At 36.6% G+C, this 13,322-nt stretch overlaps 1 protein-coding gene across 1 annotated transcript; it reads right to left on the minus strand.

Moving 5' to 3' along the window:
- Nucleotides 1–294: 294 nt before the first annotated feature.
- LOC133840818 (nose resistant to fluoxetine protein 6) lies at nt 295–8,642 on the minus strand. The gene is made up of 5 exons (XM_062272909.1): nt 8,105–8,642; nt 4,478–5,099; nt 1,697–2,531; nt 1,277–1,642; nt 295–1,215 (listed from the first exon to the last, which is right to left on the minus strand). The coding sequence occupies exons 2-5, from the start codon at nt 4,851–4,853 to the stop codon at nt 657–659; spliced, it is 2,136 nt and encodes a 711-aa protein (XP_062128893.1). The 5' UTR covers nt 4,854–5,099; nt 8,105–8,642; the 3' UTR covers nt 295–656.
- Between the last annotated feature and the right edge of the window lie 4,680 nt (nt 8,643–13,322).

Here is a 13,322-nt window from a genome sequence, read left to right on the forward strand (position 1 = left end):
TCGCTTCAGTCATTATTGTTACAGAGCTCATTTTAGTAATTTTATCCTGTGACAAATAAAGTTCGTATTAAACAAATTTAAATATATGTATGTAAATACAACACTATTTACTACATTTGTTTATTTTGCGCCAAGTACACTACAAAATTGTTTTCGATAAACAAATACCCATCCAGCTTACATTGTGGAACTGGTATATTTTGGTATTTTCTTGAACGGTATTCAGTTGCAACTCACTGGTCACGCTGAAAAGCGCCTGAAAAATGTTCGCGCCAAAATCATCAGTGAAACGTATTTTGTGTGTAAATTTTATTTTCTTACAAGTTTTGCGTGCTTAATTTCTAGTTACAAATATAATACAACTAAATAACTATATTCTAAACTATAACGATAACAATGAGTTGTACGTGGAAGCGATCACAATTGAATTATGGAGGCATATGTTTACTTAAAAATAGCATCAATCAGGCTCAAGCAATTTTCTGTGATTTGGATCCGCGCTTCAGAAGAAGGCTAGACAAATTGCTGTAGGGTAGTTCGAAGGCCAGCGAGAATACAATGGACGCCAAATAGACGATGACGCCAAAGCCACAGCTGACAACGCACTATTAAAAAAATAATTCGATATTAGTAGATAACATAAAGGTACAAGATTTTTATACTTTACCAGCATAAAGGGGATCAGCATGCGTGCTGGCGCTTGTCAGACTATAGAAAAAGGCAATCACCAAAGGATTGAGCAAGTAAATGGCATACGAGAGTCGACTGACATGCTGAAAACCTTTCGCCTCCAGCAGACGTGACCACCAGACACCGCGTCCTTGGGCACTGCCCGCAATCATCCAGCAAACACTCAACGAGAAGAAGAGTCTACCGAGAACGAACAGTGAAATGGCCAGCAAGGAGCTGATGTCGCGTTTAATGGTTGAATAGATGCAAATGAAGAAGACGAGGAGAGCAAAGTGCCAAGAGCAACGTTCCCTAATATCGTTTGGCTCCTTTTCTGAAGGAGTTCGTTGCAGCAGAGAGTAAGCTGTGATGGCGCCCAAAATATACGGAAGAATGCGCACAAAGGGCGAAGTGTAGATCTCAGTGCCAGTGGCAAAGGCGGCATCAAAGGACAGCTGGAACTTGATGCTTAAACCAATGCCATAAGACCACGCAGTGCTGGAGACGAGTATCAAACCCACCAAGGCTTTGGTGAGCTTGGGATGCCTGAAATTTAGAATATTTTGCAATGAAATTGTTTCCCCCTTTAAGGTCTATGTCCACTTACTTGACGTATAGGAAAAGCAAAGCATTTGCTAGGATGAAGAACTGCATTTCGCAGGCCAAGGACCAGCTCCAATTGGCGCACATGTCGCGATGATCAAAGAGATTCTGTATGAAGAAGAGATTGCGCCACCAGTGTTTGGAGCACATCTCATCGAAGCGCTCATTGATGTGATAAACCGAGGTGTCTCCAATGTAGGCATAAGTGAGATCCACGCAGAGCATGACGATCAAGTAAAGTGGACCCAATCTCAGATAGCGATGGAAGAGCAGCTTGCCAAATAGCTGCAGATTCTGACGCCAGCCATTGCGACGCACTGCCTCCAATTGTGAAGAGTTGCGCAGAAAGTTATAAGTTTGCAGAAAGCCACTAAAGAGAGAGAAGAATTAGTTTAAATAGAACTTGGAAGCCACTCGAACTCACCTGATGGTAAAGAAGACATCGACTAGCAGCGGCGCCGAGGAAACGTACTGGAAGAAAGCTTGCTCAGCATAGGATAACAACACAGTTTTGTTGTGCACTGTGAAGTACATGAACCACACCACATGGAAGATCATAATCCAGATGGCGCACACTGATCTCAGGCCATTCATGACGGGGATTTCATGTGCTTTATTCTCGCGCACGGCGAAGATCTTCGACCAGTTGCCAGGCACATCATAGCAGCTAACCAATTGTTGTAATTTCTGCCAGCGCAGCAGCGAATGCAAAGCACGCCAAAGTTCCGACTCTGCAGGAGCTAAGCCACCAGTTCCCTGCTCCTTCTTGCCCACCAGCAGCTGCTGGGCGCAGAGCATCAAGGCGCCAGTGGCCAAAGTGCAGGCGACGAGCAGACGAAAGCTGGAGCGTTGATAAAATGCATCTTTCAGCTGCAGATCTTTCATATAAACCACCTCGGGATGCATATCGAAAATGTCATTCTCAGCAAACATGCCACGTGAAACATATTCGCCAGCCAGCTGCTTTACTTCCTGAGAACTGCATGCGCTGGGCAGACAGAGTCCAATGTGTATGATCTGCTCGGACATCAGTTTGATCTCCACCTGCCAAGGGGAATTGTGACGCAAGTAAACCACACGATAATCCATATCAAAGGGCGCCTGCTGTGTGATCAAGCCATAGTGCATAACCCGATCAAAGTTCTTGGACAACGTGATGCCCACGGGACGTTGGACGCCCTTGCAGGCCTCGCGACTTCCCAGCCAATAGTTTTGGCCATAGACAAAGCCCGAAGGTTTTGTGCCAGAGGCATCGAGCACTAAACAAAAAAAGATGAAGAAGTTCAGAGGTGACAGAGGTGTGAGATTGTTTAGTAAACCGTGATTCCGATTGCCAGGTGAGTCATTGCTTAAACACAAAATACTTTTTAACATTGTCTAACAATATTAACTGACTCGTTTAATATTTGGTTTGAGTATGCTCGACTGTTAGTCACTTTTTAGTGACTACATTCTTAAGTAGACAGAAATAAAAATATTTAGGGAAATTATTATTGTTATTAGTAACCCGAAGGCTCTCGCAGCCAGTGCTTTAGTAATAGTGATACTATTTTTAAATGAAATAGATAAATGAAAGTATGCAATGAAGTGTACTAGACTATTATCAGATAAGCCGCTGAATCTCTACGTGAAATTCAGCTTTGAAGTATTTATTATTTCACATAGTTGACTCTTTGAATTCATTTATTTATTTTTTTCTTTTCCTTTTAATAATGCTTTGAAAACATATAAGACACTTTTCTACACTATATATTGTAGACTCATTTGTTAGATTCAATTCCAGAAATTATTAATTCAGAGTAACAAAGTTTTGCTAGACAAATTTAATTTGCTTATCGATATACATACATACATATGTAGCTGCTGAATCATGAGGTAACAGAAATGTCAACAATCAAAGTCATAAGATTTAATTTAAAAGAAGAACTGTAATCACATTAATAAGTTATTATGCGAGCTACGTTATATATTTATCATCTGATTAATTTGAAATGAATACAAATAAATAGGCCATGTGAATAATTTAAAATTGATTAATGTAAATAACTCTGAAATTATTTTCTGATTAATTTAAAGTTCATAAACAAATGAGTAACTTTTGAGGTTTGAGTTTATTTTGCCTTAGATTTGAAATCATAATAATAAATAACTTTTAGGCACTTTATTAGTGTTTGAATTCTAATTTATAGCAATGAAAAACTTTTGAACTGTGAATTTATTTTGTGTTAACTTTATATTTGATAATAATGAATATGTTATTAAGTTTGTGTTTATTTGAAATAATGAAAACCTTTTAAAATTTAAGTTTATTTTGCGATTAATTTGATATTAAATAATGAATAACTTTTGAAGTTGGAATTTATTTAGTGATTAATTTGATATTGAAACTAATGAATAACTTATGAAGCTTGAATTCATTTCATGATAAATTTAATATAGTAATGAATAACTTATAAGGTTTGATTTTAATAAATATTCAATTTGCAATTTATAATAATAAATAACTTTAGGAATTTGAATTTTTTGTGTTAAATTTGAATTTGATAAAAATGAATAACTTTTGAAATTTGATTTTATTTTGCGAATAATGTGATATTAATAATAATAAGTAGCTTTTAATGTTGAAATTTATTAATGATTAATTTCGAATTTATAATAATGAATAACTTTTGCCCTTTTTAATTTATATATTGATTGAATGCAATTTGATTTATAAATAGTAAAACCTACCTATGGATTTATCATGCAATGACTAAAGTGGCCTTAAGCTTACGTTGCATAATTGTTCAATTGATGAAAGTAAATACTCATAAACTGACTTAAATCATATGCACACATTTCAACTAACTATTTTATTGACTTTTTTATTGCAATGTAGATTTACAGCAACTCAATGAGCTTTAGTTTAGATTCTGTAATATGTTAGCATCTCATAGTTGCACCCAAGTTGACTCGATTGTTCAAACTAAGAAGCATGTTTAGTTATAAATGAATGTTGTCAAGCAACTAAGTTAACATATGTAAAATATCATGATGCTCTTTCGCCCTTTTGGGTAACGAGTGTAATTGATGTGTCAACATGATTGTTGTCCATGTTAATTGACAATGCATTGAAATAGTCGCAATCGATTCGCGTATGAATCGATGAGTGTATTCACGAGTGTGTTTGCATTGTTAAATGCGGATATAATTACAGTGAACTCACCTTTCATGGCCCACGGTTGTTTGCTGAGTATTCCACGTTGAACCTGTCGCAGCTGCGATTCGCACTTTGGATTCACGTTGCTCTCGTTGACCACTTTGGTGAGTCCAAAGATGACTGAGGTCCGTGTGAGATGCGGTTCATGCAGTTGACTAAACTCTGCATCCAGCAGAGCATCAACTGAAGGGAGTTCCAATTCCTTTTGTTCCTCCTGTTGTTGTTGTTGTTGTTGTTCCAAGCTATCATTTAGGCGAAAGTTTTGTTGTGACTGCTGCTGTTGTTGCTGCTGTTGCCACTGTGCTGTGGTCGTTGTTGTGGTGCTCTGATTGGCAATGCCCTTGGTCACGCCCAGAAATATGAAAAGCAACCAAATCTCCATCGTGTTGTTGCTGTCGTCACTTAGTTGCGGCAATTACCTCGCTTTATTTATTGTTGTAATTATGTTTGGTATTGGAGTGTGTGTGTTCGTGTGTGTTTGAGCAGCGTTTGCTTGCTTGGCCTGATTGATTTTTGGCTTTTGTGGCCCAGCGAAGGTCAAACAGCAAATTCACCAACACCTCTATTTACTTTTTCGTATCTCTCAATAGTTGTTCGACTATGCGTTAATATTATTTATTTCACAAAACTGCAAATAAAACAAAAGTGGCAGAAACACAAGTTAAATAAAATAAATAGCCATAGCGTGAACTATCAAAGAGGTTATCAAACGATTTACAACTAAATAAATCGCAGTTGCTTGCTAAATACATCTTTTATTTCTTTAAAAGAGAAGAGAGAAAGAGACTTTTATTTAATAGAAAATTAGTGGAAATTGCAATTAAAGCTGCTAAGCAACACTTTTTATTTGCTTTACGAAACCTTTTAAGAGCTGTTTAAATGACTTTTACAATTTAAATCATTTCACACAACGCTGTACTAAATAAAATTGCAAAATCATTGAAATCAGCAAAATCATGCTCTGTTTGTTGTTCGACTAAATTTTCGCAATCATTTATTTCTGAATCACTTTTCTAATTATGTTTTGAAACCTCTCAAGAGCTCTCAAAATTGTTGATACATTTCAAATTATTTTGCACAATTTTGTAGTAAATAAAATTACGAAATGTGGTTCATACAAATCATCAAAATCATGCTCTGTTTTATTATTTTTATTTATGCTTTTCATCACTTATTTTTATACCCGCTACCCATAGACAAGAAGGGTTATATCATGTTGTGCCTCTATAAAATGTATGAAACAGGCAGAAAAGCCATCTTCGACCCCATAAAGTATATGTATTCTTGATCAGCGTCAACAGTCGACAATATTTATTCGTTCGTCTGCCTGTCTGTCCGTCCGTATAAACAACTAGATCTCAAAGACTGTAAGAGATAGAGCTATAATTTTTGTTAGTTTGTTTCAAATTTTTGCCACGCGTTCTTCTGTTTCCGCAAATCGACAATAATCGAATAACAAACGGAATTTTAAAGCTCGAATCGTGTATTTTGGTGTTTACGATAAAAACTATAGTATTTTTTATTCCTGATTTATTGCGATCGGTTAAAAAGTGTAGAAGTTATTCAAGAAATACATACTTTAATATGGGAAAACTCCAAACTTAGGCCTTAGTTGCTTTGGCTAACAATCTAGTATATTTCGAAGTAGTAGTATTACTATATCAATATGCCAAATATGGCACATATTTAGTATTTTTTCGGTTATGGTATATTTAAAGAATAATACTACTGTTTTGTTTTTTCAAAATTGGTAGCGGGTATATCACAGTCGGGCACACTCGATTGTAGCTTTATTAATTGACTTCATTCTCTTTTTACTAAAGTCGTTCTCCGCTTTGTCTTAATATGTTTACTACATTTATATATTATATGTATATACTATATAAATATGTATATAAACATTTCTTAAAGTCAATCTGTTTTTTTTTTTAATTATTTTAAAAGCTGCTTAAATTGTCGATATATTTTAAAATATTTTACACACCACTGGACGAAAACATTCCTTAATCGAAATCAGAAAAATCCTGTTTTACATATATTGTGTAATCCTTATTTCCCCTTCTTTGACTACTTTTATAAAGGTCTTTTCATTTTACCTTTAAATTCTGCGTTTAATTTTTGCACGTTTTTTAATCGTTCGTTAATTACATTATTAAATAACTGTGTTTAAGATATGCAACAAGTTTTTTGTATTGTATTGTATTGCATTTAAAACACGTTGGCTTTTTTATATCGTGCAAAAAGAAACATATACAACTCAAAAATATTTAATATATTAAGTCTCTATTGTTTCCAACAAATGTTTGCATTAATAAACACATAAATTTGTTAACCGTAAGATTAATAACCAATTTTCCCACTGAATTCACATACTAACAGAATATTACGCATACGCCGCTTATGCCGCATGCGTTTTGTTGTTGTCGATCAATGGGTTTCTTGTTGATTATGCAATAATTAACACAAAAATTCGATAATGATAATATTATGATCTGGCTCGCAGTAAAAGTTTTGTTGAAAATACAAAATGCAAAAGCAAAACAAAACAAAAAAACCAAAACTCAACCCAATTTCACGACAACGTGAAGCGACTAAGGTTCAACAATGTGTTGTTGTTGTTGTCGTCGTTGTTTTTTTTTTTTTTTTGTTGCTGATGAGTTGGACTCGCACTCGAAGTTGAGTCAATGCTTTGAGTGAAACCGTTTACAAAGCACACACGCTGACCACTGATCGCACTGATCGCAATGAACACTGACCAAGTGACTAACCGAATGACTGACTGACCGAATGACTGACTGACCGAATGACTGACTGACTGACTGAGTGAACCGACTCCAGTTGGGAGTCTCTCTCAAGAGACGCCGAGTGAGCAAACCGAACGTTTTGCTGGCCTTTCGTTTTCGTTTTGGGCGACACGTAATAATTTCCAAGTTTATTGCTTATTACTGCAAGACCCGGGCTTATGTAGGGTCCGCTTTGGTTGTTTTTGTTGTTGTTTCTGATGTTGTTGCTGCACTTTATTGTGCTTTGTTGCTTGACCGAGAATTCAGTGATGTTAGCGATGTTTTTTTTTTATGGGGGAAAAGCGTCTGGCATTGACTAAGGTCGTGTGTTGCCTCGTTTATATCAGAAAAAAAAACTGAGACCAAGACCAACTCTGAGGTTGTCTCCGAGTCTGTGTTGTACTTTTTTGTTGTTTATTGCTGCTGCTGATCCACCTAATTTGCATAGTTAACGCTTTTTTGCATTTTTCGCTTTCCTCAGCGTTGTTTAAACTTTTGCATAATTTGAGGCAAGCTGCGGGTTGGGCTTCTTCTTTAACTTGAAAAGATGTTGTAAGAGCCGCTCTTAACTCTTTTCAGTCTTTCAGTCTCTCGCTCACTCTCTGTGGACTTGATCTTTTATATAATATATTGAGTTATGCATGAACTGAAACTGAAACTGATCGAATGCTGCGTGGGGAGTGGGGATAGTTCAGTATACAGTATACAGTTTTTTAGTTTCATTTTGGTTTCTTTTGCTCTTCTCTGAGGAAGAAAAGTATCTTCAACGAAATTTCTTATTATTTTATTGTGTTTTCCAATTAACAACTATTTATTTGCACTGAGATCAGAACACTTTGAGAGCACTTACTCTTTTCTTGGGGATTTTTTCTGTTTTACTGTTGTCGAGTTGGTTGTCTAATTTGTTTCAACTGGTTATTTTGGCATGTGGCTAATTTTCACTTTGTAGCTAAGTACATTGCCGGCGGTACACTTGCGTTGCGATATATCATTTTATAAAGTCGTAACACGGCGAACACTTCGAGCACATATTTAGGGCTGAAGATCCGTGTCTCTCTCTGTTTTGGACCGACTTTCGTTTTCGTTTCTTTCTGATGCTCCACTGATAAAGCGCACTTCAACACAAACACACAGCACTGCGATTAGCTGCTGTTTTCAGCTGTTGCTGCTTCTCGCTTGGCCCTGGGCCCTGCAACTCGTTTTTATTTTGCTGTTTCAAGCTGTTAACCGACAACCGAAATTTCGTTTTTTTCAACTTGACTTTTTTTTTTGTTCACTCACTTCTTTTGCTTCTACTTGAATTATATTTATTTTTTTCTGTTCGTTTGATGATCGACGCGTCGACGGACCGCGGCGCGTGCAACGTTGTCGAAGCAACTGTGCGACGCTTGCATTTTGGCCCAAAGTTTTATAAACTTGGTCAGTAAGTCGCTGCGGCGGCAGAGGCCGAGGCAGCGACGTTGACGGCGTCGGCAGCAACTGAGAGATAAATCAACAATTGCTATAACCCTCTCAAGATCAACAAAACTTGAGGAGTCGAAACAGACCCCTCCCTTCCCCTTCCCTTGGCCCCTCCTTCCATATATGCTTTACTCTTCCGCTCGGCTCCTCGAGTGCTTTTTTCGTATTGCCTTTTGGGCGGCGCTTTCGTCGTCGTACTTTTTTTTTTGTCGTAATGAGTCGAACTCAATTTTAAAGCGGACGATCGTTAACCACGCACATCGATTGGTTTTTTTTATATGCCGATTTTATATGCTTTATACGACACTCTTTACCAAATAGCTCAAATATTCGCCCCAAATTGGTTTCACGACGATGACAAGCTGATGTTAATCCTTAGCGACCCAATTAGTCTTTTCAATTTACTCTGTTTGGAGGTAATTATTAAATTTAGAAACTATGCAGATCGATAGATAATTTTGTTAGAGTTTCATTGCTGCGAAGATCAAATATTCTTTGCCGAGTTGATGTTAGATTAGATTATACTATTTACTATCTTTTTTCGGCATTGTAAAGAAAAAAAAATGGATAAACTTGCTAATTTTGCAGATTCAGCGCTCAGATTTCTTTGACACCAAAACGAATATTAAATATCTAGAATCAGGCCAACTTCTTTTTTCCAACCAACCAAGTGATTGTATAATCAATTTAAATATTTTATCTGAAAATAAGTTCTTTCGTATGGTAATTATTTATGGTACATACATGTTCTTTCTTTAAACTATTCCAACTTTGTTTATCTACCAACAAAATTATCAGATAGATAAGAAAATTAGAGCAAATGACTAATTCATTAAATATTAGTTTAACAAAAATATCTTAGTTTAATTAAAATATCTCTTCCTAATATTTACTTTAAAGTCTGCAAATATTTTAAGCTTAAAATGTAACGGTTTATTATAAACGTAACAGTCGTCATTGCACACTTGTTAAATTCGGTTGCAAACCAAACTGATCAAAGCTGGTGTTACACTTCGAGTTTGGTAGATGGCGCTCTGCTAACGATCAAAAGCTGACTGACATAGCGAACTTGAAGCTTGAGCTTTGAAGCTTTGCTTTGGTCGCTTGCGCAGGTGAGCAGCAGCTCTTTGCTCGCTCAGTCGTCTCGCGCAGCTTGTGGCCAACAGTAACAAACGCGGAACGCGCGCTGCTAATTTTTTGTCGCCCACCCCCACCCCCACAAAGAGTAGGCGAAACGGGTGAGATAGAAAGAGAGAGCAAGTGTCAGTGCGAAAAGAGCAACAATAACAATTTGTGGGTGCTAAACGCGCGCGCGCAACTGAAAAATTCACAACAACAACAACAAAAATATTAAAGAAAATATTGTAGCCAAAAGTTCAGTGTGTGTGTGTGTGTTTTGGTGTTTGTTTGTGTGTGCGTTGTGTTAGTGTTGAGTAAAAGAAGAAGAAAAGAAACAAAACAAACAAACGAGCAAGTGCAAAAGAAAAATCCAAAACAGCTAACAAGTTTTTTCTGCGTAGAATTCAACGACATCGAAATTCCAAGTAAATAACAACAACAAAGACAACAACAACGACAATAAACACACGTTCTTGTTGTTGATTTGTATTCGATTTGTAATTTGTTTTTGTGTGGTTGCTTAAAGCGGGTCAAATGCATAAATAAATAAGTGTGTTTTATGAAACGAAGTAAATAAATAAATAAAATACAAAATACAAAAGATGTGAAGCCGAGAAACCTGAAGCTAATAATTAAATCACACGAGTTATACGAAATACATACTTCTGTGTATCACTGCGAACAACAACAACAACAACGGCGAAAAAGTCAAATGAAAATTGTTGCAAAGTTTTTCGGCAATCTCTTGCACGTACTCGCAATACCATCTATAGTAGTACCATATTGCCATCCCACTCCGACACGCGCCCGCTCTCACTAGACTCGCTGCTAGCTTGAAAGCTCGGCGTAGTATGTAAAACATCTACATCTACAACAACAAAAGTCACAGCAGCAGCAAAACAACAACAACAACAACAACAAAAACACAACCCACTGAGTTTTAACAAAAGAAACAAAAAGTAAAGTGGGAAGTTCTACACTTGGTTTTTAGCTGCCTTATCATACTCGAAATGCTGCTGCACTTGGCGGAATTGTTTTGAACACATTTGCGGATTCACCAAATGGCTGTTAAAGTAAGAAAGTAATTGATTTACCTAAAATACATGTACATTTATATTTATGAGGATATAAATTAAGCTAAAAAAACACACATATTGGTGGGATAGCCAAAAAAATAACTCAGACAAGTTTTGGTTCTCACGCCGCAAAGCAGCAGACAAAGCAGTGTAAACCACAAAATAAAACAAGACAAGCGACAACAACAACAACAACAACTGTACCAGCGCACACCTTTGAACTTTAAAACAGGAGTGCAAAATGCAAACAGTCATCAATGAAGCAGTCAGCCATCGAATAGTATGAAAAAATACTTGCAACTACCATCGAGTAACGATTACAAAGAAACAAAAAGGTTTCGCGAAAAAAAACCAACTGTAAAAGCGCAAACATTGCACAGTGGGTTAAAGTTTTTAAATGTATTAGAAAATGCTTTTAAAAGTGGGTTAAATGTCTACTAGAATTCTTGAATGGAATTTCGGAAATTATTTTTGTGAATGAACTAGACTTGATTGACTAGAAGATTTGCTTTAATCAAAGTGGAAGCAAATAATTGCTCAAAATTATATTTTATTTGCTTTCAATGTTAACTATAACTATAATATAATTCATTTAATTAATATGCAATATAGCAAATAGAATTGGAATAGCAAAACCAATAGGAAGTACACTAGCGACAAGGTCTTCGATTCTTAATTTATGTTATTTTCAATCGGTTCAATATTATAGTTCCTTAATAATTTATTTCGGTAAAACTGAAAATAGGCAACATCTTATTTAATTGAAAAACAATCAAGAATTTAAGAGTCGAAGATAATTTAGAAGTATAAGGAATTTAAATTTCCTAAATAAACTCATACATTGCGTGTTTTTAGAATTACCCTCTGAAGTTTATCTTATACCATAGTAATCATATATGCATATTAAAAGCTAATCTACATCCTGTTCTACTCAGAAGATACTTAAACTCATTAAGATCTCATCATAACACTTTAAGACTGGCTTGCATAATCACTCTGACAAATTATGGATTCCACTCGTAGAGCGCTGATCAATAAATACTATTTTTTTTTTTGCGTTGCACAATTTCTAGACTAGATTCTATTATGAAACAGGATTTAAAAAAACCCAAAGCTTACGTATTAATGTTTACCATAAAATAACTATATCAAAATAATGTAAAGTATAGTAAACAACGCATTCATTTCGCCGTTAAATAGTTCTGTTCGCGGAATCAATAACAAAACAACATACATTGTATTGATTGAAGACTAATTTATGCCTATGCCAATGCAGTTCCATAATCATTAATCAGCATCAATTAGTCTTCGACCACTGTGCGCTGCGCACTGATTGCATTTTGTGGCCATGTGTCCAACCTGCATTGGGCATGGACTCAGCTGCACTTGTCGTTGAAACAGGTTTTGCATTTGTTGTTATATCTACAGTTGTTGCTGTTTTTATTATTATTGTTGCTTTGTATATGTTTTTAATTTTTTATGGCCAACAACATTTTAATGGCGTCCGTCGGCAGTCGCTGCATTTTTCATGTTTTTCCGGCTGACCTCCGTTTCGAATCTGCACGGTCCAGTTTTTTGTTGTTGCTTGTCTTCGATTGTGTGTGTGGACTTGTCTCGGGGCATTCTAATTTGCCAGTTGGCAAAACTGCTAGCAAAAGAGTGCCACCGGTTTTCAGTTTTTTGGTTTTTGTGGACAACTGGAGCATTGCTAATGAGATGCCAAAGGGCAAAGGTCAGGCTCATTAGACATTGGGCGGCTGGCACGCCCCCCGGAGGCGCCAATCGTCAGCGAGCCGCATTGTTGGCAACTTGTTGAACAGTTTAAAAATAAATTTATGATAAATCGTGTAAACATGAGCCGACCGAGCTGCAGTGAATGCATTAACTGACAAAACTGTGTGAACATATATTGAAATTGAAAAGTTGTTTGTCCGGCCATTTGAGTTGACCATAACCATAACACGGTGGCAATTGGATACGGACCGCAGACAGTAGGCAGAAGCAGAGGGAGAGATCAGAAATCAACAATTGGTTGGCTATTAACAACTGCAACTGCAGCAGCGGTAAACTGTTTAGCGGTAAACGGATCACTCGGCAACCGGACACCATCGGAGCCATCAGGCCGTTGGAAAACGTTGTCAATGAGGCTTAATTGCATTGCAAGTGGCAGTGGAGCATTAAGTTGCAAGTTCGTTATGCAACATCGACTGTGAATCACAACTGTGTGTTGTGTGGAGGCATCTCGATTGCATCTCGAGCTAGAAGTTTACATGTGTTTTATTTGCCTGAACTAATTAGTTAAATGGTATTACGCGAGCGTTGCTTTTTTTTGTTTTGTTCAAAATGCTTTTGTTATTACTTATGGCCATAAACATTTCGAGACGTTTCAGCTGCTGCGCCCCTGAGTCACGG

The sequence above is a fragment of the Drosophila sulfurigaster genome, chromosome 3, assembly GCF_023558435.1.
Source record: "Drosophila sulfurigaster albostrigata strain 15112-1811.04 chromosome 3, ASM2355843v2, whole genome shotgun sequence".
NCBI classification, from domain to species: Eukaryota; Metazoa; Arthropoda; class Insecta; order Diptera; family Drosophilidae; genus Drosophila; species Drosophila sulfurigaster.

What these genes read in the sequence shown, in the direction of transcription:
- LOC133840818 (XM_062272909.1), bottom strand. Translation starts at nt 4,853, where the DNA reads ATGGAGATTTGGTTGCTTTTCATATTTCTGGGCGTGACCAAGGGCATT. An exon ending in GATGTCTTCTTTACCATCAG is followed by an intron (nt 1,643 to 1,696) that starts GTGAGTTCGAGT and finishes CTCTCTCTTTAG; the next exon opens with TGGCTTTCTGCAAACTTATA. An exon ending in TTGCTTTTCCTATACGTCAA is followed by an intron (nt 1,216 to 1,276) that starts GTAAGTGGACAT and finishes TCTAAATTTCAG; the next exon opens with GCATCCCAAGCTCACCAAAG.